Below are 26,410 nucleotides of genomic sequence, written 5' to 3'. Positions count from 1 at the left end.
GTCTCCTCACAGCAACACTAACTCAAGCATCCACCCTCGCCGATCCTCTACTGTCACAGCAATATATCCCCTCTCCCCCCCGGCTCCTCCAGCCACTCCCCAGAGAACTCCTCACAGACCAGGTCACGCCATACCCCGCAAACCAACCCCAACCCCAACCCCAAACCCAACCCCAGCCACAATCCCAACCACAACCGCAACCCCAACCGCAACCGCAACCGCAACCGCAACCGCAACCGCCATCCCAGAACCCAACAATCCTAACTTCCAACGAACTCCTCACCCAAATCAAAAACGGCAAGCGACTCCGCAGCCTCGGAAAGCCCCTGGGCGCTACATTCCTCTGCATCGCCATCATCGTGCTGCTGATAGGGTTCCATCGATATTTCGAGGGACAGTATTGGGTTATTCGTGGCAAGTTTCCCGCGAGTAGGGGCAGCATTGCGCTTGTGGCGTTTATTGCGGGCTCGTTGATGGTCAGTAGTCTGGTGGTTATTTTGATGATTTCGCAGGAGACGGTGGAGAAGTGATTTTTGTGTTGATGTTGATGGGATTGGAGGCGGGGGCGGGGGAAGGGGGGTTTTGGGAAATTGTGAACAGAGTGTATGTTGGTGTATATGATATGTTCTATATGAGAAGGGAATGGTGAGGATGTTTGGTTTATTGAAGTTATTCTTAATTAATATATATATATATATATATATACTCTTTCCTTCCTGGTTCCTGCATGAGACTACTCTCCCCCTCTGCCATTAATTAAGAGCAAGGACATCAAAATATGTGAGTTCACTGATTCTACTTGCTGAGCATCCAAATGTATCGTAGCGATGATACTCAACATGTATCTCCAGCTGCCAACGACCGAGTTGATTCCAACAATAGAAGCTGAGATTTAAAGTCCGTATCTTCAAATAACATATGCAAAAAGTACCGCTAAAAAGCGTAACCCGTTGAAATCGTGATGCTCTTGAGCGTAGGTTTGGGAGTTATCAAACATGCGGGGGGTGTCCCGGCTAGCTTACTGCAAATGCGACGAGTTGCGATGTGGAAAAGGGGCCACAGAGACAAGATCCCGGAGGTCCCATCTATCACCCGTGGGATCATGGCTAGAGAGACTCCCAACTAAACAATGTTCACCGTACCGAGTATATTATTAGTGTGGTTTTCGATTTCATGATCAGTCCGATACCCTTGCCGTCGTCACGAATGTTAACAGCTTCGCTGTTTTTCTTGCTCCAAAAGTTATTGTTGCTTTTTCAGTATGTAGTTATAAAGCTAGATGGCAATCATGCAGTAATTCAATAAATCAAAATATCACAAGCAAGTTTCATGAAGGACGTGAGAAAACAACATCTGTGGAAAATTCATATGTCTATGAAGAGAGCCGAGTTCACACAAAACTAGATAGAAAAAAGCATCAGTTGGTTCTATTCACTCTTCTCTTCTCTAGAAAACCGAGATTAGTGGGAACATCTTCGGAGATTTCTGTTTATAAAGCGAATGCGGAAAGGATTTCTTCCTCAGCACAAGTGACAACAAAAATAAGATGAAAAGAAAGAGATGAGATTTAGAATTAAGTCTTGACAAAATAAACATTTGAAAAGCTTATTCATGTTGATGAAGCACTTAGGTACCCAGTAGTTCAGAGAAAAAGAGCAAAACAAGAAAAGGAGATGAAAAAGATCAAAGAATTGCTTGCTGTTTGGTTTTCGGTGGGTGTTGTTTTTATAATCAAAGAAATAGTAGGTAAAACACAGAAAGGGTGGTTTAAAGGGAGCAACAGGAAAGCAAAAGAGAAAAGCCTCCGTAAGTCAATAGTCCCATCCGTGATGTCGTTGTTGCCAGATATTTACGCCGCCAATCGAGCACAAAAAAAGTTAGAAAAAGAGATAAAAAGATAATAACGAAATTAGATAAGGAAAATACGCCAGAAAGGGAGAAAAGAAATGAATAGATATGAAGAAGCGAATATAAAAAAAAATGAAGGGAACAAAAACAAGGTTGGCAAAAATGATGTGCATAATCAGACAGATGGCTCTAGTAACTGTCAGACCTTATAATGCTCGTAAAAAAAGATATAAAAGAAAACATGGAGACATTCTTGGGTCCCCGGTTTATAGTGTGCGACCAGTTAATTTTAACAAGGTCGTTTGTTTCGCATTCTTTTCCCCCGCTTCTCCACCAGCTTCCAAATATCGTTTCTCTTTTGATTTCCAGAAATGCATCAACCGGCTTATCCGACGATGTCCCTTTTTCTCAGTCTTCTCAACTTCATCACGAGGCGCTTTTTCCTCGTAACTCAGCTTGCTCTTCTCACCGGCACTCCCACTTATAAGCTTGGAGAGACTGACGAGGCTGGATCGTTTGGCGCTGTTTGATCGGCTAGTTCTGCGCGAAGCAGGGATGGAGGTAGAGACTGACGAGACCCATTCGCCAGGGGCGCGGGCGTAGAAGCTTGATGATAACTGAGACATGGTACCCGTTGTGGTGGAGGCGCTACTTGTCAATGACGGGACGTCTTCGACTGAGTCATGGCGGTAGTGATGGCGATAGTCGATTATATGATCCATGCTGTAGCCGGAATGGAATGTATTGCGATCTGTCAGCGTGGAAGACGCTGTCAGAAGACGGGGAGCTTCGAGTGAGGTATTCGTGGAATTTGGAGATGGAGAGTTACCGCTGGATACGGGAAGATCAGACTCTGGAGTTCTGGACATTACGTAGACATATTCTGGTGAGGTGGAGGGACGTTTCTCTGGATAGATTGTGTGCTTTTCAGCAGGGGAAGGCCAATCATCGGTTTCGAAAATCTCGATATCATCAGAACGATAATGGTTCTGTGAATGGCCCGATATCCCAATCGCATCTGTGAATGGGATGATGGGAGACTCCATAGCCCGCGAGGTCCCTGGGCCACTGCTAGTTGTTTGACTGGAAATGTCACCAACCGCAGCTGGGGACTCCTCGGAATCAATCACCTGGATACCCAGCCCAGGTTCCTGTGAGGTACTACTATTGTTCGAATGCACACCTGTAACCGTTACAGACAAATCTCCCCCCAAAAAAGGTTGTGTTTCGTCGTTTGAGGCCACAGGTGTAGATGGCTGAGATGGGGGATCATCATTTCCAGCCAAGAATGCATCTTCTTCCTCCTCATAGAAAACGTCAGGGTTGGTAAGGGTCGAGGTTCCTCCAAATCTTGCAAGCCCAAGTGAACTACGGTCAAATGGAGGCATTTCCGGAGCACTTTCAGCGCGACGATGATATCGCATTTCAGGTCCAATGAATTCACCTCTCCGGCCACCACTATACATTCGTTTTGTGGCAGTTGAAAATCCACTTCCAATCTTACGGTCGGATCCCATTTCTGGGGTATTAAAGGGCCCAAGAGCGGCATCTAAATCTATTACAGGACTGAGCATATCTGAATCGGTTCCTTGCTCGTAAAAGCTCCTTGGTTTCCAGGAGGATTCCAGTGAAAATTTGCCTTGAGAAGGCTCAATAGATTCTGTCTGTCGCGGGGCATCAGGCAGCGTTGGTGTCCGTAAAACAACCACATTGTCATCGTCAAAATTGATTTCGGCTATCGATCCAATTTCAGAGCTTGTTCGTGTAAGAATTGGAGGTGGAGTAGGAGCTCTCTTGGAATGTGGCTTTTTCGAGTTCGAACGCTTCTTTGCTTTTCGCGTCAGAATACCAGCCCAAGAACGCACCTTTTTCTGTTTCTTGCTTGATTTCCTATCTGGAGAATTTCGTGGTCGATCTGAGCTACATGTAGTTGGTTCAAGTTCAGGCAATGGCGTAGAATCATCCTTTGGAATGGCATTGCTACTGAATTGGCTGTAAGCTTCGATGATGTTGTTCTTGAGAGGGGGAAGTTCTGGCACATGGTCATAAGATAATGGTTTATTTAATCCAGCGACGGAAGCGGAGGCAGAAAGTGGCCGCTTTTGTGGCGGACTTCCCTCTGCCGACTTTGAGTTTTCGGGTTTCTTATCAAATAAAGTTCCAGCAGTTTTAGGACGAGTTGGTGACGCATCGGTGGTTAGGGTGTTAGCAATGAAGGACAGAGGGCTTCCATTGGCATACTGACGAATAGTAGACATGCTGACATCTGACGGGATGGTCGAGAGTGGACGATGTGCACGGGGAGATAATTTTGGCATTTGGGTTGGAGAATGAGAACTCAAATCCGGACTGGATAGCCTGAAACCAGGGGAGATGGGAGGTGAGTGAGTGGTAGGGTTAGGGAACGAACGAGAGACGGGTCTTGCTGCTTCCTCATTCGACACACATTGTTGTTTGAGATCCGCAGGAGTTACCGGTGCACTCCCGACCACTGGCACTGGGGGAAATGCCTTGGTAAACTGCGGTTAAATCCATGCTTAAAATCGCAGCGGATCGGCGGTGGGAGTGCCCACGTCTCCCAGGACCAGGACCAGTTAGTCCTGGCCCCGGAGGAGGAAGAGGTGGCAGCATTGGAAACACGTTGCCTTCCGACATTGGAGGCCCCAATGTCGGCACATTCTGGCTGCCATTGAATTCACTTGGCCGTCGACGATGGCCGACGGGACGTGAATGTGGCGTAGTTGGTAGCGATGGAACAGCAGAAGCAGCAGGATCGGGTGCCTGTGGAAATGAAAACGCAGGAAGCGGCGGAGCAATGAGAGAATGACGAGAGGTAGCTTTTGAAGGAGGAGGATCGCGTTGGGGGAAAATGAAAGGCGGGTTAGGCATTGGAGCTGTTGTTGACAGTCGCAGGTGATTCTGGCGTTCGCACGAAGACCGAGAAGAGTCCTGAGGCAGCGGCTGAGCCTGAACGGTCGCAAGAGACATGGTAGCCATGGTTGAAGTGGTTGATGACGATAAATATTACCACTTGGTGAGGCAGGGGTTGTCCAGGCGGGTCGCAATGGTCGCTTTTCTTGATATACTAAAACAACTTCATCCGCTCAGAAGATGGCTGCAGAAGAAGACAATTGCGAAACTCCTCCAAACCAATACCCGGTGCAACGTGGTTAAACCCCTTCTTGCAGTTAACCCAGCCGTTACTCACTCCAAATATACATCGGACCCCTCTCCAGCAGAGGCGGCTTCGCAGGATAGGAAAACAGATACGGGAAATAACTTGGGATACCGAACAAAACTGTCGACATCCAGCTGTAGTAGTAGTAGTAGTAGTAGTGGTGGTGGTGGTGGTAGTGCGGCGTTTAAAAGCTGGTAAATTCATTAAAAGGCTGTCATAAGCTGATGTTGATAGGATCTGGGCGGGGGGGAGGTAAGGAGCGGACGGCCACTACAAAACGGCCAAGGAAAACGAGAGGACTATGAAAGGAGTGTGGAATGGTAGACATAGAGAAACAAATAAAGAAAATGAAGGAACAGAAGGAAACGGGAGGGGAAAGTAAAAGGAGGAGTGGGGGATGGAGGAGGGTGAAGAGGGGAGGGGGTTTGGGGGGGGGGGGGGGGGGGGGGGGATGAGGGGGTGGAGGGAGTGAAAAAAGAGAGAGAGAGAGAGAGAGAGATGAGAGGAGGAAGAGGAAGAGGAGGATGGGGATGAGGGAGGTTGAAGAGCTGAAGAAGTTGGCGGAGGAGAACAGCCGAATGCGAGGGATGAAAGAGACTGGCCTGAGCGAAAAGGGAAACGACGCGGCCAAGAGTCCCAAGACGAAGGCAGAGACAACCAACACAAACAACAACAGCAGCAGGAGGAAGCGTCTGGGCTAGATGGCAGGTGGGGCAAGCTCTAAATTGCAGGGTCGTAAAGGCTGCTGATTGGCTGGAGCCGCCCTGCAGCTACGTGATTAGAGCCACCGGTATTATTACGGGCATATTACCAGGCACAAAGTTTTTGCAGGTTCGTGGCTTTGCACAGTGTCCAAGGGGCTTGCACAACAACCCGAATACCGACTGCCAGGTCTTGGGGCATCTCACGACACGCTCAGATTTGCAATTTGACTGTGTGGAAATTGAGAGCTGCCGACAACGGTAGTTTGTTATTACTCCCTGGACACGAGCCACCCGAGTTTGAGATATATATATATATATATATATATATATGTTTTTTTTTTTTCTTTTTCAATCCGACTAGTTATTTCCTGGGCCTCTTTATCTTGAAATTTTTCCTGCCTGATTATTTGAACATTCGACGTTACGAGACATGCCTGGAACGACGACTCTGCACATCATCATCGGCAGAGACTTCTACGCTCTCCAGTTACTTGCATCTACGGGTTGGACTGCGTTGACCAAAAATTTTGTCTGTCAGACTACGGGGTAATAAAAATGACAGAATCTCGCAGACTCCACTCAACTCCACAATTGTCATGGCAGATTAACATGCTCATACCACGGAAATGCTTCAGCCTTTCAGGTGGATATGATGGAGAAATAACCAGCGATAATCTCATAGAAATTAATTAATTTCTGGGACTGTACCAAGGTAGCCAGAAATTGTCAAATGGAGTAATTGGGGCAACTGCTCAATCTCTTTCCCAATGTTTTGAGCCAGCTTAATCTTACACAGTGGGTGGGATCGACTTCCGGAATATCGAACCGGTCAATCAGCGAAGCAATTATGATTTCTAGACAACCTCGTCAATAGTTCGATTTGCCAGCTCGTCATATATCGTTTGTTTCAGCATCTCATCTATTAAAGCCTTCGCTCATCAAACGCCCTCTTTTCTCCTCTTCTCAATGAGGGGTAAATCGTTGGTCATCAGCATCCATCCATCATTCAATTCCATGGCCCAATAAACCAATTTTTAATTACCTCTATAAAAAGCAAATTGGCTCATCTAACTTTAATCACATCTAAAAAACAATGAACATCATCAAAACCACAAAACGTTCTCTCAACATGAAATCTTTTCTCCACGCAGACATCATGACATCTCTCTTGAGTCTTTCCTAAAAAGTTACCTAATGGTGCACGGTTTATCCAGGTTACATGGTGCTCCCCACTGGCTGTGATCCTCCGCTAAATGCTGCCAATAACTACGTACTGCCGCTCGTTTCTCTGAACCTATTTGAGGCATCCATTAGTGATAACTTGTGACTTGGTCGTGGCAGGGACTCAGTTTTCTTGGCTGCATATTTTTATACGAAAGAAGATGATCTATCCCCTCGTCCGTCTTTTGTTGCACAATTAGCGCGATTTCATTAGTGTATATTATACGTGATATTATTGGCTAAATGGCGTAATATTGCGTACTATTTGGTATTGGTGTATTATAATAAGCTAAGCCTAATTACGTTATATAGATTCTTCAGCTCTGGCCAATGCCATGGAATTCCTCCCAGCATCTAGTTTTCAAGCAAAGAGTCACATTCTTACATGCTGAGCATCCAGATCTTGATCTAGGAGCTTGTCTACTCTCCTGCTGACCTAGCTTTCGCATATATCAACACCAGACACAAATTGTAGGCTTTGGTAGAGAAATTCATTGATGAATAAGCTCTAGATTTGATCACTCATGGGGTAGATCATCATGGATCTTCAAATTGAATTCAAAGAGTTGCTGATAGAGCTTCTCACAGAAGCTTATATGAGTAGGAAGCCTAGAGACTCCCTGCTGCTTCATATATATATACTGAAGCCTCCACACGTTGACAACAGCAGCATCCAGAATCCAATAGAAAATAGACAACCAGGTCTGATAGCTCACTCTATGAGAGCTATAGGAAGCTCTATACTGATTTGCTAGGTCAACTCCATTCATATTATGATTATAGTCATCAATAATCCTCGGAATCTGAAGGTTCTTCCTAGGTTGATTCTCAAAGACTGGGCAGACTATATGAGCATTGATAGAGAGTTCTCCAGACTGTCTTTGAAATCATTCAATGAAGGTGTCAAAAGAATGAATAGTAGTAAGAGCTAATACCATATTATTGTCTTGCCAGACTAGACAGAGGACATTATTCACTTCCATAGCATGTAGAGTATTCCATGGAATAGTCTTTGATTTTGAATGCTCTCAGAGCTCTGCTAGAATAGAAGGAACCTGATTAGAGTGGGTAGTCCCACAAGCTCCATAGCCATGCTCTCAAAGTAGGTGAAATAATTGAACAGAGGTAAAGTAGTTGTCTAGGTAAATTGAGTATGGAGTGACTTGTTGATTAGCTGACTCTTCAGCAGAAGGCCTAGTAGGAGCTTCACTAGTAGAGAGAGCTTTGATGATAGAAGCTTCAATGATAGGAGTCTCAGTAGGAGGTCTAGTATTTGATTCCTCAGTAGGTCTAATAATAGGGATCTTAGGAAGCTGCTGAATCATATTCATGACCATGGATCCAGTTCTGGTAATTCCTGGAAATTGAAACATAGGCATTATGCCCTGCCGGCGGCTAGACCAGGAAAATGTCCAAAGATATCCATGTTCTGCTAGTCCAAAAACCTTATATCCCTGAGGAATTGGCTTAGCAGGCATCTTATATGTGTGCTGACTTCAACCAAAGCATCTAATCATGATTTCATCAATGGAAATCTCTGAGTCAGGGGTGTAATATTTCCGGCAGGCATTATGGAAGTTAGAAGCCAAAGGCTCTATCTTATACCACCAATCTTTATTCTTGGAATCTGGCTGGCGAGCTTCTTGAGGGTTGGATATATGGAAATAGTGCTTGATTTGCTCAAAACATTTCAAGGTCATATAGGATTGAACTGAATGAATAGGACCTTCTCTCAGATTATTCCTCCAATAATGATCAGTCCAGATGGATTTATGAATCCCCATATAGATAAGAGCTCCTAAAAGACCTTTATTTCCTCTGAAGTGGTCTTTTTCCATGGATGTTGCTGAATAGAGGTCTTCAATTCCTTAGATGTTTCCATAAATATAGAGGGTTCTGCAGAAGCTTCCATAGGGATTTCCTCTTTCTTATCCTTCTTCTTATCCTTCTCAAAGCTCTCTGGAGCTTCATTATCAGTATCTCCATCATCTCCCTTCAATTTTGCATAGAGATTGGTTGAATTGACAATATTATGAATGGAATCTTCAGAGAAGAATAAGGTAAATAAGACATAGGGGCTTTGAACATCAATATCTGGTGGAATATGAAGATTTGACAGCCGTGAACTAGGTTCTAGAGGAAGAAATTTGACTGATTCTAGAGGTGGTATCTCTGCAATGACTTCCTCAATTGCTCATTTTCACTTTGTAGAGGTTCTACCTGGCTTTTTCATAGATTCTAGAGAATATATTAGTTATTTGATGCATAGATTAAGATCAGGATTCTAGAAAATCATCTGAATTCCCTGTAGGTTCCATATTTGCAGGTGGGTAGGGCTCCATGGTAGGCATGTAGGTAGGTCTGAATTCTCAACGCACTTTCTGCTTACATGAAAATCGCGAAAGTGTGGATCTGTAGTGACCAATAGCAGCCCATACAAAATAGTGCGTGAACCTATTGGTTGAGACATGCTGACAAATGCCTTTATTTTACGCCTAGTGATACCACGCTAATTGTGCAACAAAAGACGGACGAGGGGATAACATCGATGCAAGGAATACACAGCTCAGTTTGATACAACATTAGCTGTTGAGATTTGAGATATCCTGACACACAGTTAAACAAACTTTTCAATTCACTCCCTTGCTTCCCTATCTCTTCTATTGCTGCCTGTGCCACTACATCACATATGGCCACCCTTTCACCTCATGATTATGATATCATTGCAAAGCATCCTTTTAATGACTCACTAAATTCGCTGCGAGGCCTACTTCAGGAGGCAGAGCAAGCATATGATGTCTCAGCTGATCCTCAGGATGAAATCTGTCAAAGGGCAATATCAAAACTTCTTATTTTTTTTTGGGAGCAAGATATAACTCTTGACCTTCAGTCTGAAAGAAATCATGATGTGGCTTTTATTCTTGCTGGTATCCTTACACACGTTCGCAAGGGCAATTTCAACTACAACCAATTTCAACCGTTGGTGCAGCTCATCATTCAAAATGCACCAGATGTTGATATCTGGAAGGCAGTTCTTGATCTCACAGTTACCATCCCACAATCAATTCCTCCACTGACAAGCATCCCCCCTTTCTTTACTGGCACGCCAGTAAAATCGACCTCATCATCACAGAAAGACTCCGAGCAGACACGCGAGTTGGTGAATATGAGAATCTTTGAGGAGATATGCGACTGCACATTTCAGAATGTTGAGGGCTTCTTCAACAAGTACTTCAAGGGAAAAGACTGGAGTGACAAAGCAGATGCCATCTGTCAACATGTGCTAGCCCCAGACAGTGATGAGAACTGGGCCCAGTTTCCTGATCCTCCTATGCAGAGTGATGTCCTTACCTGGTGGTTTCAACTTCAAAAACGCCTTCTCTCAGAATCACGCAGCATCTACAGCACCACAGTGAGCAAAGCAAATCTTACTGGTTCAAAGGCGGAACGGCAACTTGACCTTCTTCTGAAAGCTAGAAGCACAAGCCTCTCACAAGACAAACATGACTGGAGAGACATCCTGGTGATTGGTGAGCTGAAAAAATCAGAGAAGGAGATCAGGGCCAAAGATACATTGCTGCAGATAAGCTGCTATGTGCGTGATGTCTTTGCAGCTCAACCCACCCGGCGATTTGTCCATGCATTTACCGTCTGCGGGACCAAGATGGAGATGTGGGTGTTTGACCGCTCAGGCCCCTACAGCTCAGGCATCATTGATGTCAACACAGACCGAAGACAATTCCTTCAGGTGTTTGTGGGCTACACCATGATGAGTGATGAGGAGCTGGGACTGGACACCTTTATTGCTAGAAATGAAGACGGCAGCAAATCAATAACCATCAAAGAGTCTGAATCCTCAGAGGAATTGACACTGCGGCTGAGTGAAATGCTTACCTTTCAGCATGCCATTGTGTGCCGTGGGACGACATGTTTTCTCACAGATGATGGAGAAGTGGAGGGTGTAGCCAAGCTCTCATGGGTTTCAGATAAGCAGCGCCCAGAGGTGGAACTCCTCAAGCTAGCAGCTCAAAAAAATGTCCAAGGGATTGCCAGGATTATTGGACACAGTACCATCACCAGCATAGCTGACATGCGCTGCGGCCTGACCTTTGACAACAAGCACCATGACTTCAAAAGTGCAACCTCCAGTAGAGTCTCCTCACTTCATCAATCTCAGCCATCCGCTGAGCCCTGTCACTTGAATATTCATCAAACATCTTCCAGGAAATGCAAATATCCAGGCAAGGGAATGCAGGTGTCCAAACAACCACATTTTGCCAGTCAATCATTGAGGACCTCTCAGCAGAACAATGAACTTACTTTCTCCATTCAGTCAGTGCACACACCAAGTCTCTTTGACAGGAATGGCAAGGAACTCTATGACAACCGTGTTCTCCGCTGTCTGGTGATATCACCTGCTGGCCGGCCAATCTACAAGTACAAATCACCCTTGGAGCTACTCATGGCACTTCGTGATGCAATAAAGGCACATCAGTCTCTTTACCTGGACGGAAACATCCTTCATCGAGATATTTCAGAGAACAATATAATAATAACCAATCCTGAAAAGACAGATGGTCACTCTGGCATGCTAATTGATCTGGACCTTGCCAAAGAAGTTGGAAGTGAGCGAAGTGGTGCACGCTACCGGACTGGCACAATGGAGTTCATGGCAATTGAAGTGCTTCTTAATGTCGACCATACTTACCGGCATGATCTTGAGTCTTTCTTCTATGTGCTTATCTGGCAGTGTGCCCGTAACAGCTGGAGAAAACTAAATGAGCTACAGAGACAGAGACAGAGACAGCCACAAGACAGCTTGCTGAGAGAATGGTATACTGGAACTTATGTGAAAATTGCAACTTATAAGCGAGGCAACATGGAAGCAGGTGGATTTGAATTGGTTCTGCAGGAGTTTCCACTGGAATTTGAGTGTGTCAAACATCTCTGCAGGATCATACGAGGTGTGCTGTTTCCTTATGGGAAGGAAGGAATGATTGTTGGAACACCACAAGACCCAAAAATACTCTATGATCCTATTATTAAGGCGTATGATGATGCGATAGCAGTGATTGAAGCTTAATATGTTTAATGACTACTCTGTTATGATGTATAAGTATTGTTTATGTTAGTTAGCCTGCTTAATGTGTACTGTCTGATTTATACCAGTTTGTTTCTCATAGTTCCTCTTCTGCTTCATCATCACATGTATTTCTGCTTGAAGTGCCTGTAACCCAACAGAGAAGTCAATGATGTCAGGTCTTTTCATTCTGCATGAAATTCTTTGATCAACTCTTCACAACCTGGAATCAGGCCACTCTGCTGTTCCCAGGTAGGCTCCCACACGATGTGGTACTCCAGAATTGACTTGCCCTCTGCAGATCTGTAAGTCCAGTATCTTTCTGATCAGCCACTCCTCACTGGTCACACCACCATGTTTAACTGGGGTTGAAGAAGGTTGATCCTGTTTGTGGAGAGACACAGGTATGAGTATCATGAGAGGAGGCTGTTTTGCTGAGTGTACATGTACAAGAACTTCAGTCAAGCTCTTCAGTATTGAACTATCATACAAGGCAACTTTCAGGAACAGGGGTTATCCCTGGGGCTTGCAGCATTGGGACTATGTGACGATAGTCAGAACATCATAGGCATAAGATAGTAGTATTCATAATAATAACTAGCTAATATATGATGATAACTATGAAAGGAAGGGGGCTGGGGCCTGCCTGGATTATATAGCACTGAGAGTGGCAGGTTGGCAGCACACCCTCCGTGAGCCACGGAGGCCCCATGATAAAGTTAACTAGCTCTTGCACTGGCGTTTTTTCCCCTTCACCAAAGGAAGCTATTTACTCCGTAGAGAGGCAAAGTGTACATCCATGTCTAATCTTAGTATCTTTAGCAAGAGACCAACATTTAAAAAAAAAAAATTTATGTTATCTAAAGTTATCATAGGTTAAGCAAATATTATATATATACATATATATGTTGTAGATGTTTCACTTACGCATCTGTATGTAGTGCACATACAGATATGTACTTAGGTACGATGCAGACCTACATATATGTGCAGGGCGCTATGCAATACAGATGCTGATGAAGGCAAGTTTGACACAATGTAGGAGAGCTCGCAGTGTAAATTTTTGATGAAGAATATCAAATTCGTACGTTCGTTCAGGCTAGCTACGCTATATGTGGGCTATCTCGATCACGTGCAGCAGGCGGAGCGTAACAATTGGTCAGGGCTGGCTAACATTTGATGCCATAAGGGGTCATGTTGTCTCTTCTCGGGTTTTCATCACATAATAGTTTCTAGAAGCAATTTGCTTGATAGCTTCAACGGTTGTAATTTAGATTCAATCGAATTGACAAGTTTAGAGTTGCCTTTTACTTCTCATAAAAATTACTTCTCTTAATTTCTCTTGTAGATATATTCTTAACTTAACTATTTTAAACTTCGCACACCATAACTAACCTCATCTAATGTCAATAATAATATTTTATTAAACACAAAAATGACAATTCAATTACAAAACTGAAGTTATAACTAGTTTATTACACATTGTCTTAATTAATAATTTCAGGTTTTATCAAAAAAATTTAAAATTTACTTTCTTGGCACTTTTTATTATTATTAAACTTTGATTTGAAAAAAAAAAAATTATGTTCATGAAATTTTCAAAAAGATTTTTTTATGTTTTTGAACAATTTTTAAGATCTTTATCAGATTCATGATAAAATGAAATATGGAGTATAATTATAATATTAGAAAGAAGTTAATATTAAATATAAAATTCTAATGTTATTTATTCTTTTTATAAACTCAGTTATCTAGATGATTCATCTCATAGTGAAAAGTATATTCAGCAGTAAAAAAAAGCCAAAGACATGTTGCATTTCTGTTTCCCAAATAATAAGTGAAAAGCAATATTCAACATCAGTCAAACACCATGACCTTTCTACTTAATCTCTGAATCAGTGAATTGAAACATCTCATGTTCTTTACCTCGAATCATAGCAGTTATCCTATGAATATCTATCCACACATACTGAGAAGCGGAATTTTCCAACCGGATATGATGTGTCTTGGTATGAGACAAGCAGTCCAATGAGTCTACATATTTCTCTGCATTTATCTACATGTGCCTTTCCTGCGGCTGTACGTACACATTCACGAAATACCGAGGATATCCTTAAAGCTGTCTCAAGCTCTTCGTTTCTGCAATCTGTAGGGCTTTAGGACCCTGGTCCTCTCTCCCAAAAAGCATTTTGTGTCGCAAAATATATATCTTCTCCCTTGAAGAACTATTGAAACAGGTTCTTGACATACTTCGTATAATGTAGATCTACACCTGTGCAATCTTGCCGTGTCAGAGTTTGAAGACGTCAGACTAAGAAACGCAAAATGATAAACAAAACAATGCAAGGGCAGGCAACGGTGCAAAGAACCAATTCATGTTTAGTCTTAGCTATGGAGACAAGCGGATCGGCTATCGGGAACTCACAGCAACGAGATGAAACCGAAGGGCAGAGATTTTTGAAACGGTAGAAGGACACGCTGTGAGACGACAGAACGAGGGACCTCGGCAGGGGCTATTGAGCGGGATTTGTAGATATTTTTGCGAGTTCATGTCAAGATACTAATTCTTATCTTTATTTATTATTATTATTGCGCTTTTGATCTAGATATATAGATTTGGCTAAATCGTTTACATGATGATATCTCGCAGCAATAAAGTCACGGCGGAAATGACAATGGAAGGGTTACTCGTTTCTCTCCTGAACAGCAAGATGGATGCAATTATTTAATTTCAGATAGCGTCGGCGATCATGGACAGTTCGAGATGAACTAGGACAGAAAATGCTGATGGCTGAATCTGCATCCAATAGCCCTTGAGAAATGTCCCTTCAAACAAACTAAACGTAACCTGGAGGCTGATGGTTCATCAATCCTTGATCCCAACTTTTCTCAGATCAACGGCTGTGAAATAATACAAACCCTGATATGTCAAAGCGTGTGAACGATGTGTTAAAATAAGTCCTCCGTACAAATCTTTTTCAACCATTCCGTGCTCTTCTTCCATTCTCTTATCAGGGTTTTGTCAATGGTGCGTTTCTGCCGTCCGGCTGCCTTTGGTTCTTGGAGAGTTACCAAGCCACTCATCACTTCAAATGACAGGGGAAATATCCATATGAGTCCATCCATCTGCAGGCTGTTATAGCACCAGACCGCCAAGTGTTGCCTTAGCGGTGGCTGAAAGCCGAGGAGATATATTTTCCTGGGAACCAGCTGCACAGCATGCTTGATAAAAGCAACCAAGATGGTTTTTTATGATGATGGTAATAATACAATATCAGGGGAGGAGAAGGTGACGTCCATGGAACGAAACTTGTCGTGTCTAATGGTAGGTATGTATTGTACCAATCGCCTAACAGGTCAACTCGGCCGCTGCAAGCTACAAACCAATGGCTGGATCTTCAGCCTGAAGCCACTGCATGACAACGTGATCGAATTTTGAACATTCCATCCCCAAAGATGTGGGTTCCAAGAGGCTGGATGATGGGATTGCATATCCGAAAGAATATAGTGATCCCAAACCACGGCTCCACCTCGCTGTGCCCTGTGCATTATTTACATACAGTGGTCTCGAATTCAGCTCAATTTTTGTTCTACAACTTACCTGATCATCTCTTTCGCCTCGCTCCTTACGGGCCGTTTCCCTTTTATTCCTAATCCCACCTGTTAACTATGGTGTCAGACGTCAATTTCCATTGTGTATCTAGGACATTGATCCTTTTGGCACTAGTTCCCGAGCCATTGAATTTGATCTCTTCTTTCCACGGAGCAAATTTTTAGGACCGTTCCCTTGTTGACTGGTTGTGCGATTGTTAGCGATCCACCATGCTCAATTGTTACTCCGTGCAACCTGTTTCTGACGCCATGCTCCAATCTGTGCCACGTGGACCTTGAATCTCAGTGTCTATTCCCCTGGTGTGTACCCAAGAAAAGGATTTAGAGCTTCTATATGCTCCTGAAGTCTCTGACTTTAAATGGAGATGTGGATCTCCTTCCTACATCTGTGCTGTTGTGTTACTTCACTCCGTGATGATCAAGAGAGATCTGACACTGAAAGCTGGCATTTAAGTGAGCCCAGGGCGCTGCTTGGCTGGAAACTGCGTGCAGCCGTTCAGGGCACCCACTACTTTGGCTGTTACTCGTTACAAACTCGTCCTCTGTTGGCGTCTCACACGAGATTCTGGATTGCATTTATACGTATATGTGACTGGCTACATAATCCTGCTTTTGATGCTGATATTAGGAGACATAAACCCTTGTCTCCAATAAAAGCCTGAAGGGGTTCATATTAGCTGCAGAGACATGCCATGACTTCAGTTGCTTGTTACCTGGCAGCATTTAATCCAGCAAGGGAAATGCGTTCAACACGTGGAACTAGTCAAGCTGCTGGATAGAAAAATAAGAAAAGCAATGAATTTAAAAACATGAAAGAAGGAGTAAGAGTAACAGAAGAAAGTGAGCTGAGTAGTCACTGCGCCCTCCATGTTCGCTTCTTCCACGCTCAACATTTAGCCGGGAGTGCCTTCGACGGTCGTGGCAGTTTTGGCCAGTTTAACCTCCGCCTTGCGTCTGCGAACAAGCCATTCTCCGTTCTCTTCGCTACCTCTCTCTGTCCTCCCTTCCGCACCAAGGTCTCAACTCTAGACGCCAGACAATGCACCGGCCCCAAATGTCAACACGGCTACCATCTCCTTAATCAGGGAGTTTTGAGGGCTTCATCCCCAAATCAGCGCCAGAACCGATTTGGGCTCGCAAAAGTTGGATATGGCCATCTCTACAAGACCAAGGATGACACAGAGGTCAAGGTCCCTCTGACCAAAACGACCGCGACGGTCATGGTGAAGGAAGACAAGGTGTGTTCATACCGTTGCTATATCAACCCTGTCCAGTCGTCATGAAAGGCCATGGAACTAACAGTCAACTTCTCCGTTTTAGATTGTTTATCATATAGAGCTTCCAGAATGCTATCACCTTGTCAACTAGGGCTGCTGTTAAGCTCACCGCCAATTCAATATGGTGTCCTTGTCTCGTGGGCAGACTATGTCGGACCTGACCCCATGAAGTCCTCCACCTTGATCAAACGGCTCAACAAGGGTGAAAACCCAAACGTAGCAATTGCTCAAGAGTTCCCAAAGTGGAGAAAGGTTGTTGGTAGAGTATTGGTAGGCAATTTTGAAGAGTACCTAGGTGACGATCTCTCCCTTTGGAATAAGATATTGGACCTGAAAGAAGTGAATGAAAGTTTGAAATGAAGGTATCAAATGGCTTTCGTGTGGAAAGGAAATTCGAGAGGGGAACGGTTCAATGAACGTACCTAAAAGATTATTGTTTGGAGAGAAAAATGAAGAAAGGAGCTGGAAACGAATCTGACAACTAATTCATAGTTATTCCATAGCACGTCTGGGAGATTGATGGCATCTCAAGTCTTTTATCTTCCCTACACTCTCAACTCGCCATACCTGTATCTTCCTAGTTTGCTGAACTGTTAATCTTCAAGGACCCGATCATCCTGATGCTTGCCGCAAGTTTTTTCTTCGTTACCATTTTGCGACAGAACTCGCCGTATGCCAGTTACCAACATGTCTACATGTTGATTTTCATATTTCCTGTCGTACTCAGGGATTCCACTAAGATAGGCGCTGCAGCTTTGGATTCGCCTCTCCGGACTGCTTTTCTGGGGCTTTTCTTGGGCCCATTGCGGTTTTATCGGATCCAATGGTGTCAATGAGCATTTCCTTCTCGACATTTTTGCCCGTCTTCGGTATTTCGGCTCACGAGAAATTGAGTGTGAGCATTGTGGATCAGTACCATTGCACGTTCAGTCCGGACTCCAGTGATTAACAACGCCTTGATTTTTTTTGGCCCGTGTTTGAACTTGTCCCTGCTATGGTTATCCACATGTGGCAATGGCCTGGCTTATCCATCCCGTTTCCTGTCCTTTAGAATATTTGCTTAGCTCTGAGGGCATTCCTTTTGGTCTGCGGCTCTATCAACGTTGGGACATCTTCTTCCTTCACTTTTGAAGCAGAGCGTCGACAAAGCACTGCACAGCATGGTTTCACTTTTAGCTCTGTAACTGCTGAAATGAAGTGTGTGACTCTTTGCACAGATCAGACCCGGCAAGCCTATGAATACCACCGTCTGGATGAGAATGGAAGAGTAACTGCGGAGGTAAGATTGGGTGATCGTGGGAAGTGACTCCGATGCTCTGAAAGAAACTTTCTACCTTTGTACCGAGCGAGTAAGAGCTAAACCCATACGGTAGTTACCCGGGATTTTTACTACTGAGATAAAAGAATTATAACCGTCAAGCAGAGAGGTGCAGATCAAGATCGGTTCTGAGTAATCATAGGCTATGTAATTTCAAATATTGCTTCGTTTTAAGGCATGGATGGGTGTGGCTTCATTCCACGAAGCCCACACATGGTGGAGATGGCCGCTTAAAGGCATATCTTATGTAAAATGATTCATCGGTCTATCGCATATTTTTTGTATGTGACCTTCATTCTCTGGGTTGATATTCGTGATTCCGGTAGAATAGTAATTCCAAGCAAGCGACTTCTCGCCCAGGGTAGGCTTAGGCGTTTACCCCTGATTACTGTTAACTTGCACGAGGCTTGCCATCACTAGTTTCCGACTTCCAAATATCCAAATGCCGACCTATTAAGTTAGAGCACTGACTGAAAAAAATATGGGATTAATTATTTCCACTGCACCTCAGCTTGTGACATCATAGCCGGCCTCTATTTTATCCTTTGCTCGAGTCGATAGGACTTTTCGTGTGTCTTGGGTGAAAAATGAAAAGAAATTAAAAGTTCGTAATGGATGCATTCCTAATAACTCTGATCTTGACATAATATTGCGTGTTTCCCTTTCGTACATATCCGTTCTTCTTTGACCTCTCACTCTGTAGTTTCTTAACCTTGGAACTCGTGACTTCGAACCCTCATACTCTAACTCGGCTGTTCACAGTCTAGCACTAATTGCCTCCTTCGACAGCGGATGCTCCGGCCTGACTCTCCAACGCCTTCACATGCTCTTCGATCTTTTTATTTTGGAAGGGAAACGAGGCAGGATACAGAATCGGTCGTTGGTCGTGTCTGTTAAGAGGTGTAAGCTTTAGCTCACTCCCTGGAATAGATACAATTATGATGCGGACAATGGACGTGAAGAGACCTACCGGTTATCATCACAACTATAGCTCTCGGCGTGATAGCTTGGCGTAAGAATGACCTAATGGTGCCTATGTTAATGGCTTTCATCTGTATTCTTCATCGAAGGAGGAACAAAGCAAACCTGCTTATGGCGATTCACAGCCTATTAAATAATATCAGCCCAGCATGCCCTGGAAATCAATCTGAGTTAATAGCTTCTTACATAATAATAGAAAAATCTGCGGACTTTCTCGTAGATCTCGCTAGGTGTATGTTGCTCTGGCCACATATGTAGAAGCTTCTCATACATTCCAAACGGCCCACATTTGCTTATTTTGCGCAAACGACCAAATAAGGAGAGCTCTGTATAAGTCATCCCCATTTGGTCCTCGTCGGATCTGGGTTATCAACTCAGCAGGTATCAATGAGTCAAGAGAACTAGGGGAGCTGCTTACTGGGTGTAACTCTCAGTTATAGGTTCCAACTGAAGCTGTCAGTCTTTGGATTTGCCATTGCCTTGAGATTGTGAAGGGAAGAGGATATATACTTCTGCAGTAGGAATGGCATGCACAAAGCTTTCGATGATAGGTAAATCAAAGTTTACTTTCGCCCACAGCAGGAAGTCGATTAAGTCGCGTTTATCAATCGACCCAATTGGATTCAGATCGGCACTCGAACAGTCATATTCTTTTACTACCAGTAAATATTAAGTATCTTCAGTTAGGGCGTTGGGCCTTACTAGTAAGATATCCTCTAAGTCTACAAGTAGTTAGAACCTGATTGAGAAAGGGGCATTATCAAGCAGGTGATACGAACTGTTCCGATAGATTTCCTAAAAAATAGTTAATCGGTCAGTGATGTGCATTAAATATTGCAGGATGTACAATACCGGATGCAAGAACTAGAAGAGAGCCTCCTCCTGGTCTCTGTCGCACAAGGGGAAGAAGTTGAGCAAACATGTAACCAACAACAAGTCGGGAACGCGCTTGAATGTCTACAAGACTGGTTAGAGAAGACCCATATATGTGGTTGAATTTGATGGCGTACTCTGAAGGGCGAGATTTTCGGATTGTGTACCGCCGTGGACAGAGAAACGGGGGGTAAAATTAGTAACAAAACTGAATAAGTTCGATATTGCTGAGACGACGGAGTCTATGTCCAGGTCAATGTGATAGCTCCCAATATACTTGGCTAGTTCTTTCGCCCTATATCTTGTTTCTTTGCTTGAATTCGTGGTGCCCATATAGCATGTATGAAGGATTCTGCCACAGAGATCTTGCGGGGTTTCCGGCAGCCATTTTGAATCAGGTGGTTCTCCAACGACCCTACGCATATCCGCAATTACATCTTCATTTCTGTGATGGCACGCAGCAACTACCAGACGACACATCGAAAACGTAATTACAGCAACCGATGCACTGTCTAGCCCTCCAGATAGCGGAAGGCTGTGAACTTCAGTCAGTCAAAAGTGGATATATATACTACAGATAGTGATATCTTACAAGAAACCAGATTGCCTGCTGCGCCTCAGATAATCCCAAAGCCAGCATGCAGGGCCCAAGGCAATTTCTTCCTCTGGGGTATGGAAATTCAATTCGATGTCAGGAGAGGGTTTGATACTTGGGTTAAACGCGTCCGATTTCTTCGACAAAGAGATTTGGGCCTCGATTCGCTGGTACACGGGTGCTTGACTGGCCTGGGCGCTTCGGCTAACTGACGTACGAAAGCTGCGGACTTCTTCACTGTTATATTTGTCAGTTGGTGGGAGGTAAAATAGCCGTTTGGTCGCTGCACTAACAGGTCAACAACTGCCGTCACGACATCCACATCTTTCAGCGAGAACTGAGAGCTCATTCCAACCACACGCCCGTTGACGAAGATACCTGCTGAACCGTCAAAATAGAGACGTCCATTTCCATCTTCTCCTCTCTGATTTGCGTACAAATAGATACCACCCCCTCTGGTACAGTGACGGATAAGTTCGATCCGTTGTTTCAGTTTTCTGAGTTCATGGTGCTGAAACTACGTTAGCAAAATTAAGGAAATGGGGCGGTCAAAACTAACGCTTCCACTTGAGTTCGTAAAGATTTCTACCCCATTGAGTCCCATATGAATACCTGGATTACTCGGGGTGAAGAGCTCCTCACATGTTTCTATCCCAATGGCTGAGTCATAGGTACTTATGACCGCGTCACCAATTGGCACAGTTGCCTGGCCAGTAATGTTGCCCACAATTCTTTCAAGATGATACTCCTCTACATGTCTCGGTTTTGCCCAGGGAGTAAACCATCTGTATTCGTAATAATTGGCATCTGCGTATTTTTAGCATCAGAACAATCTCGGGAATTGTTCGCCAGATCTCCTACCTCCGGCAAGCCACATCTTCGGTTTGATCAGAAGGATCTTCCGATTCAATATATGTATTCTCGCATTGTAGCGAATCTGGAAGTTATGAGAATGCCACACAGTTATCCCTAGGGTTGAAGGTGACACATACATTGCGATGCCGCACCTTATACACGTCAGACTATGAAAAATAGTTAACGTATAAGGTTCATGACATTGCAGATCATACAGGAGCACCAATATCAATGAGAATATCTTGACAATCGGGATGGTCGACGATGGTCGCAATGCATTGCCAGACATGCAAATAGAGATCCCCTTCCAAAAAATGGTCTTGGCACGAGTAGCCAGTTATTTCAAGTTCAGGTCCTACGCGAAGCCTATGATATTGTCAGTAAGGAGTCCCGAAGGGGGCAATAATATATTACAGACTTAGCCCCTGCGGCTTTTGCGATGCGGATACTCTCGATGATGCGAGTGGTATTTCCTTCGAAATCCAGCACCCACTGGTTGAGGGAACTAGATGCCAGTTAGTATTTCCAATTCCGAGACGAAGAAGATACAGGACCTACCAAGTAGCTACTGTTACGAGAGGAGCCATTTCTATATATGCTGCACTGATCTAGCTCAGGCAGTGCTGAAGAGCGACATTACACTTCTTCAACTCCTTGCAAGATGATGCTTTTGGCCTGTCAAGGTCATGTGATTTCACTAGCCCGAAGTTATTTTGTTCGCGAAAGATTATCCGGAACGATCAACCGCAAAAATCTTATAGTAACTGCAACTTTGGGCTTCAACGATGGAATAAATTGTGCATTGCTAATTTCTGAAGGACAATATAGAAAAGATGCCTCCAGTAAATCAACGAGGAAAGGATCGACCGAAGCCCAAGGCAAAGAGCAGCGGTAAATCCAAAAGCACGACCAAGAGGACAAACAATATTGAGAGCGCCAAAAGCAATGGGAAGACCATGAGCAAACATGGTGTTGCGCCAGGAAACACCTCCATTTCTATTGCTAAAAATAATGAAACGGTACTGGGAGTGACACTTCTGCCAATTCCACTGCAGCAGCTGCTTCTGAACGTTTTCCAGTCAGGCCTTCTCTCTGATAAAGCTTCTGCAACAGAGCCCTTGTCACGACCTTTATCAGAACTGGTCCAGATACTGAAGACCCATCTGTATCGGCGGGACTTTTTGTCTGCATTTGCTGATGCAAATGAGGAGTTGCTCAAAGCATACGCCCTACGGTGGAGTGCCGGAAGAGCTCTAGCCTATGCGGGCATATTTGCATCTGTATGTGAAATGATCATTCAGCATCGTACCACAGTCGCAGAAACTATTACAACCGGGAGTCATGTTGTTTGCATTGGAGGAGGTGCGGGAGCAGAGATTGCGGGATTGGCGGCAGTGTGGAGATGGCTTCATGATGGGAAGAAATCCAGTGCTGAAGATTCCGTTAGTCTGAATAGCGAAGAGAAAGCTGTTTCAATAAATGATGCCTTGGATGATTTGTCATTACGAAACGAAACACAGCTGGGGAATGATCCAAACGCTCGCCAATCTGAGGATGATCTAGCTAGTGGTAATTGTGACACGCCTTCCGACCGGCAGCCATTCTCAGAGCTGTCGATCACCGCTGTGGATATTGCAGACTGGTCTTCCCTTGTTGGCAGTTTGAATAAATCAATCTTGTCAGAGTCCATACCAGCGTCGAAGGTTTGTCCTGCGCCGCTGGTTCCTTTCCAAAGTACAGGGAGCCGAGCCGATTGTGGTTTTCGCGTCTTCTTTAAGAAAGAAGACGTATTAAGCTTGACAGGTCAAGAGCTAAATTCTTTGCTGGTCCCACCTGGGGTTGATATGAATGGCAAGACTGGCCATAAGAAGTTGGCTACGAAACGAAACACCACTGTTCTAGTTACTCTGATGTTCACGTTAAACGAACTTTTCTACACCTCGATACCCAAAACAACAGCGTTCTTGCTTCAGTTAACCGATATGCTCTACCCTGGGACGATACTTCTCGTTGTTGATAGCCCTGGAAGTTATTCAACCGTTACTCTGGGCGGTAGAATGGATCATTCTACGGAGTCATCAAACCTCGATTCTCCCTCTTCCTCCCAGCAAGAAAGCTCAACCAATCAAGATATCCACAAAGAATATCCAGAAGGCTCAGCAATTACAAAGCAGCAGAGGAACTATCCAATGCGGTTTCTCCTCAACCATGCGCTGCTTTCCGTCGCTGGTGGCAAATGGGAATGTATTGTATCAGACGATTCTAGGTGGTTTCGAAGGGACACGTCTAAACTTAGATATCAAGTCGGGGATGGAATTGGCTTGGAGGATATGAGATTCCAAATCCATGCCTATCGACGGCTGATGGACTAATGACAGTTACAGGTCGTGCGCAAGGTTCATTATTTCAAGAACCGAATCGAAATAAACCGAAATTACCTGGAAGATGTCGGAAATAGGAACTTATGTCAGTGATGAAAGGCATGAATTTGAATCTCGGAAACTATTCACAACTGCCTCGGAAATGAGAAAGTGACGATGACTAAAATCGGCTGCTTCTGAATGAAACCCAACTGCAAGGAAAATAACGCCAAATTCTGTATCGCTCTTTAAAACGGGAGATAGTCATCATTGACATCGTCATCGCCACCACCATTGCCATCACACTCTCTATCAAGTCATTTCCATCTAGCAGCTAAAGCTGTTGGCAACGCGGGCTTGGAGCTCTCATTTGTATCCCAGAGTCCCAACAGACATTGTTTTTCCTTATCCACGATAAGATTTTTGGTTTTTGATCCTTTGACACATTTGATCGAGCTCTCAAATACCCTTGCCAGCCGTATGAGAACGATTCATTCTCATTTTCCCAATCGCCCATATTCTTCCTCACTCACTTCTTCAATTTGGATGCGGCTTTGGTTGAATACCCCGTCATTATGATAAGCAATGACAAAATTTGGGATCTGACGAGCCCATAATCGTGTGTGTAACTTTATCCATATCGATTTGTTTTCTGGATTCGCCATGGTCGACGAGGTCTTCCTTGCTTGTCGATGTTGTTTCTTCGCGCTGTTGTTGCACACCTTTAGACTTATCGTCTAGCTAGCAATCAACTTCAAAGTGAACGAGGAAATTTAGCCTTCCAAATTCATTGCGAATGATGCGTTGGTTTGTCGCCGAGCCTTTGACACTTTTATCCCAAGTCGTATATATTTCTGGGAACGTGTGACCATACCCGTACACACCTCGAATGAGTTCTTTGGGTGAACGCTCCTTCTGGACTATGGGTGATCTTATCAATTCGCGTCATCGATATCGTGAGATTTCCAGTGTTTCGCCGTTCGACCGGGGACACCATTTTCTTGGTTCCGGCCCAGGTCACATGTTGATTGCTTTCCCTTCAAGTTCGGGTTACGATCGAATATGATCGTGGCCATCTTGCAGCGTTTGGCTCCGTATTCGCCAGAGTCCCTTTTGAGTGCAAGCTCATTTGAAACGGTGTCCACTTCGCAGGTAGCCTGAAAGCAATTCAACACACCGAAGTTAATAGGTAAACGATCAGATTGGGAGGGGTGAAAAACCTGGAACCATCTCTATATAACCAATTATACGAGCCAACTAATTCTCATTTTGTGATCTTTGGATTTCCACGCCTCCCCTCGGGGAGGGCGTCAACGGTTATTGCGGCCACTAATGGACCAACAGATGGTTCTAGAGGACGCTGCTGTTCGACTGCATATCTTGATACCCCGAGGTTTACTTCTCCAGGTTCCTCCTCGAAAGACAATCCTGACAGCTTCACAGGTTTTAACAGCACCTCTCGCGACTGATGTTATTCCAATTTCTCTTCCGCGTTTGACCTCCTCCTAGTGGAGTTTCTCGAAGAGCCTGTCATTTTCGTGTTGAAATCCCAGAGGAGATGCGAATCTACCTGGGTAGGCTCCTATTTATTTGAATGAGAAAAAAGTGGCCAGCTTTGGAGAGCAACCGAGATTCCCTTCTTATTCCTTTGTCATGGGATGAGTGAAAGAGATGGCAATGGTGATGGAGTAACCCGCATAAGCAGAGTGTTTTGGAACTACCATATTCTCCAAGCACATTGTGCCTGAGCAAACAAAGCCTTAAAAAGTTTTGTGGAATGAATGTCTTTGTCAAATTGCACTGCAGACCAAAAAACTCATCCTTGCTGCATTTGGGTCCCTATTATTGCATTCCTGAAGGCTCCAAGACATTTTCTTGGCAGTAGGTTTGTCTGGGTGTCTGGCAGCTGAATGCATAGTTAGCACAGTCTCAGCTGTTCATGTCTGACTTCTATTGATCAGCTTTCAGAGTTCATTCACTCTATCTGAGTATTTACATTGTCAAGCACAGTCAATAATTGTCTGAGTCTTACTATATCTTGTTCTCATCAAACTGAGTTTTCATTAACACTATCTTCTGACAGCCTTCATGTTTGAAAATCCTGGTAAATATTAAGACATGACATGCAGATTGACTCAAGACTGCAGAGATGATGTTACAGAGACTCTCAATCAACTTGAGAAGACAAAATAACACCATGTGACTTTTGTGAAGTCTCACTCTTTCCCTCTTCCTTCTCATAATATGATTGTATGCTATGAAGATAAAAGATTCGCTCTGTAAACTTATGCTCCTCTCACCCTTCACTTTGTCATTTTGCTGCAACTCCAACCAGTGGACATATTTGTCGAATAAATATGTTAGCAGGATTTGAGAACGTGGGCAATACATTCCAATATACATATATATTTTTTTTCAAACGGTCCAGCTGTCAAACTCTTTGACATATTGCTAGACCATCTTCGAATTTTCGAAATCTGGAGTGTTTCTCTTCGTGCACACCTCCCA

General features: G+C 44.1%; 8 protein-coding genes across 8 annotated transcripts in view; 5 read left to right on the top strand and 3 right to left on the bottom strand.

The window, feature by feature from the left end:
* The window catches only part of PADG_11799 (uncharacterized protein), a gene marked incomplete at both ends in the record, with an annotated part of 2,298 nt that extends 1,768 nt beyond the window's left edge, over positions 1-530 (top strand). The window contains one exon of the mRNA XM_010762220.1: positions 13-530. Within this exon, the coding sequence (XP_010760522.1) occupies positions 13-530 (518 nt within the window). The remainder of the gene's footprint in view (positions 1-12) is intronic.
* Positions 531-2,114: 1,584 nt separating this feature from the next.
* PADG_04625 (uncharacterized protein) lies at positions 2,115-4,845 on the bottom strand (the record flags this gene model as incomplete). Its single annotated transcript, XM_010761775.1, has 2 exons — positions 2,115-4,206; positions 4,295-4,845. 2 exons carry the CDS (start codon positions 4,843-4,845, stop codon positions 2,115-2,117), a joined length of 2,643 nt encoding a protein of 880 aa, XP_010760077.1.
* A 67-nt stretch (positions 4,846-4,912) lies between these two features.
* PADG_04624 (uncharacterized protein) lies at positions 4,913-5,224 on the top strand (the record flags this gene model as incomplete). The annotated part of the gene is made up of 1 exon (XM_010761774.1): positions 4,913-5,224. The coding sequence occupies one exon, from the start codon at positions 4,913-4,915 to the stop codon at positions 5,222-5,224; it is 312 nt and encodes a 103-aa protein (XP_010760076.1).
* Positions 5,225-9,640: 4,416 nt separating this feature from the next.
* PADG_04622 (uncharacterized protein) lies at positions 9,641-12,034 on the top strand (the record flags this gene model as incomplete). Its single annotated transcript, XM_010761773.1, has 1 exon — positions 9,641-12,034. One exon carries the CDS (start codon positions 9,641-9,643, stop codon positions 12,032-12,034), a length of 2,394 nt encoding a protein of 797 aa, XP_010760075.1.
* A 4,418-nt stretch (positions 12,035-16,452) lies between these two features.
* On the top strand, positions 16,453-17,869 carry PADG_04620 (uncharacterized protein; the record flags this gene model as incomplete). Its single annotated transcript, XM_010762013.1, has 6 exons — positions 16,453-16,881; positions 16,980-17,018; positions 17,092-17,259; positions 17,424-17,489; positions 17,526-17,590; positions 17,674-17,869. 6 exons carry the CDS (start codon positions 16,453-16,455, stop codon positions 17,867-17,869), a joined length of 963 nt encoding a protein of 320 aa, XP_010760315.1.
* Positions 17,870-19,007: 1,138 nt separating this feature from the next.
* PADG_04619 (glutamine-dependent NAD(+) synthetase) lies at positions 19,008-22,129 on the bottom strand (the record flags this gene model as incomplete). Its single annotated transcript, XM_010761772.1, has 16 exons — positions 19,008-19,128; positions 19,209-19,261; positions 19,325-19,345; positions 19,406-19,580; positions 19,638-19,666; positions 19,730-19,869; positions 20,072-20,176; positions 20,230-20,627; positions 20,685-20,924; positions 20,981-21,198; positions 21,247-21,494; positions 21,549-21,624; positions 21,680-21,709; positions 21,758-21,908; positions 21,961-22,047; positions 22,101-22,129. The coding sequence occupies 16 exons, from the start codon at positions 22,127-22,129 to the stop codon at positions 19,008-19,010; spliced, it is 2,121 nt and encodes a 706-aa protein (XP_010760074.1).
* Positions 22,130-22,375: 246 nt separating this feature from the next.
* On the top strand, positions 22,376-23,914 carry PADG_04618 (25S rRNA (uracil2843-N3)-methyltransferase; the record flags this gene model as incomplete). Its single annotated transcript, XM_010761771.1, has 1 exon — positions 22,376-23,914. The coding sequence occupies one exon, from the start codon at positions 22,376-22,378 to the stop codon at positions 23,912-23,914; it is 1,539 nt and encodes a 512-aa protein (XP_010760073.1).
* A 923-nt stretch (positions 23,915-24,837) lies between these two features.
* Positions 24,838-25,170, bottom strand: PADG_11798 (uncharacterized protein; the record flags this gene model as incomplete). Its single annotated transcript, XM_010762219.1, has 2 exons — positions 24,838-25,059; positions 25,153-25,170. 2 exons carry the CDS (start codon positions 25,168-25,170, stop codon positions 24,838-24,840), a joined length of 240 nt encoding a protein of 79 aa, XP_010760521.1.
* Between the last annotated feature and the right edge of the window lie 1,240 nt (positions 25,171-26,410).

This window comes from Paracoccidioides brasiliensis (assembly GCF_000150735.1).
Source record: "Paracoccidioides brasiliensis Pb18 unplaced genomic scaffold supercont2.5, whole genome shotgun sequence".
In the NCBI taxonomy this organism is placed as follows: Eukaryota; Fungi; Ascomycota; class Eurotiomycetes; order Onygenales; family Ajellomycetaceae; genus Paracoccidioides; species Paracoccidioides brasiliensis.
This window is presented reverse-complemented; position numbering and strand designations above follow the sequence as displayed.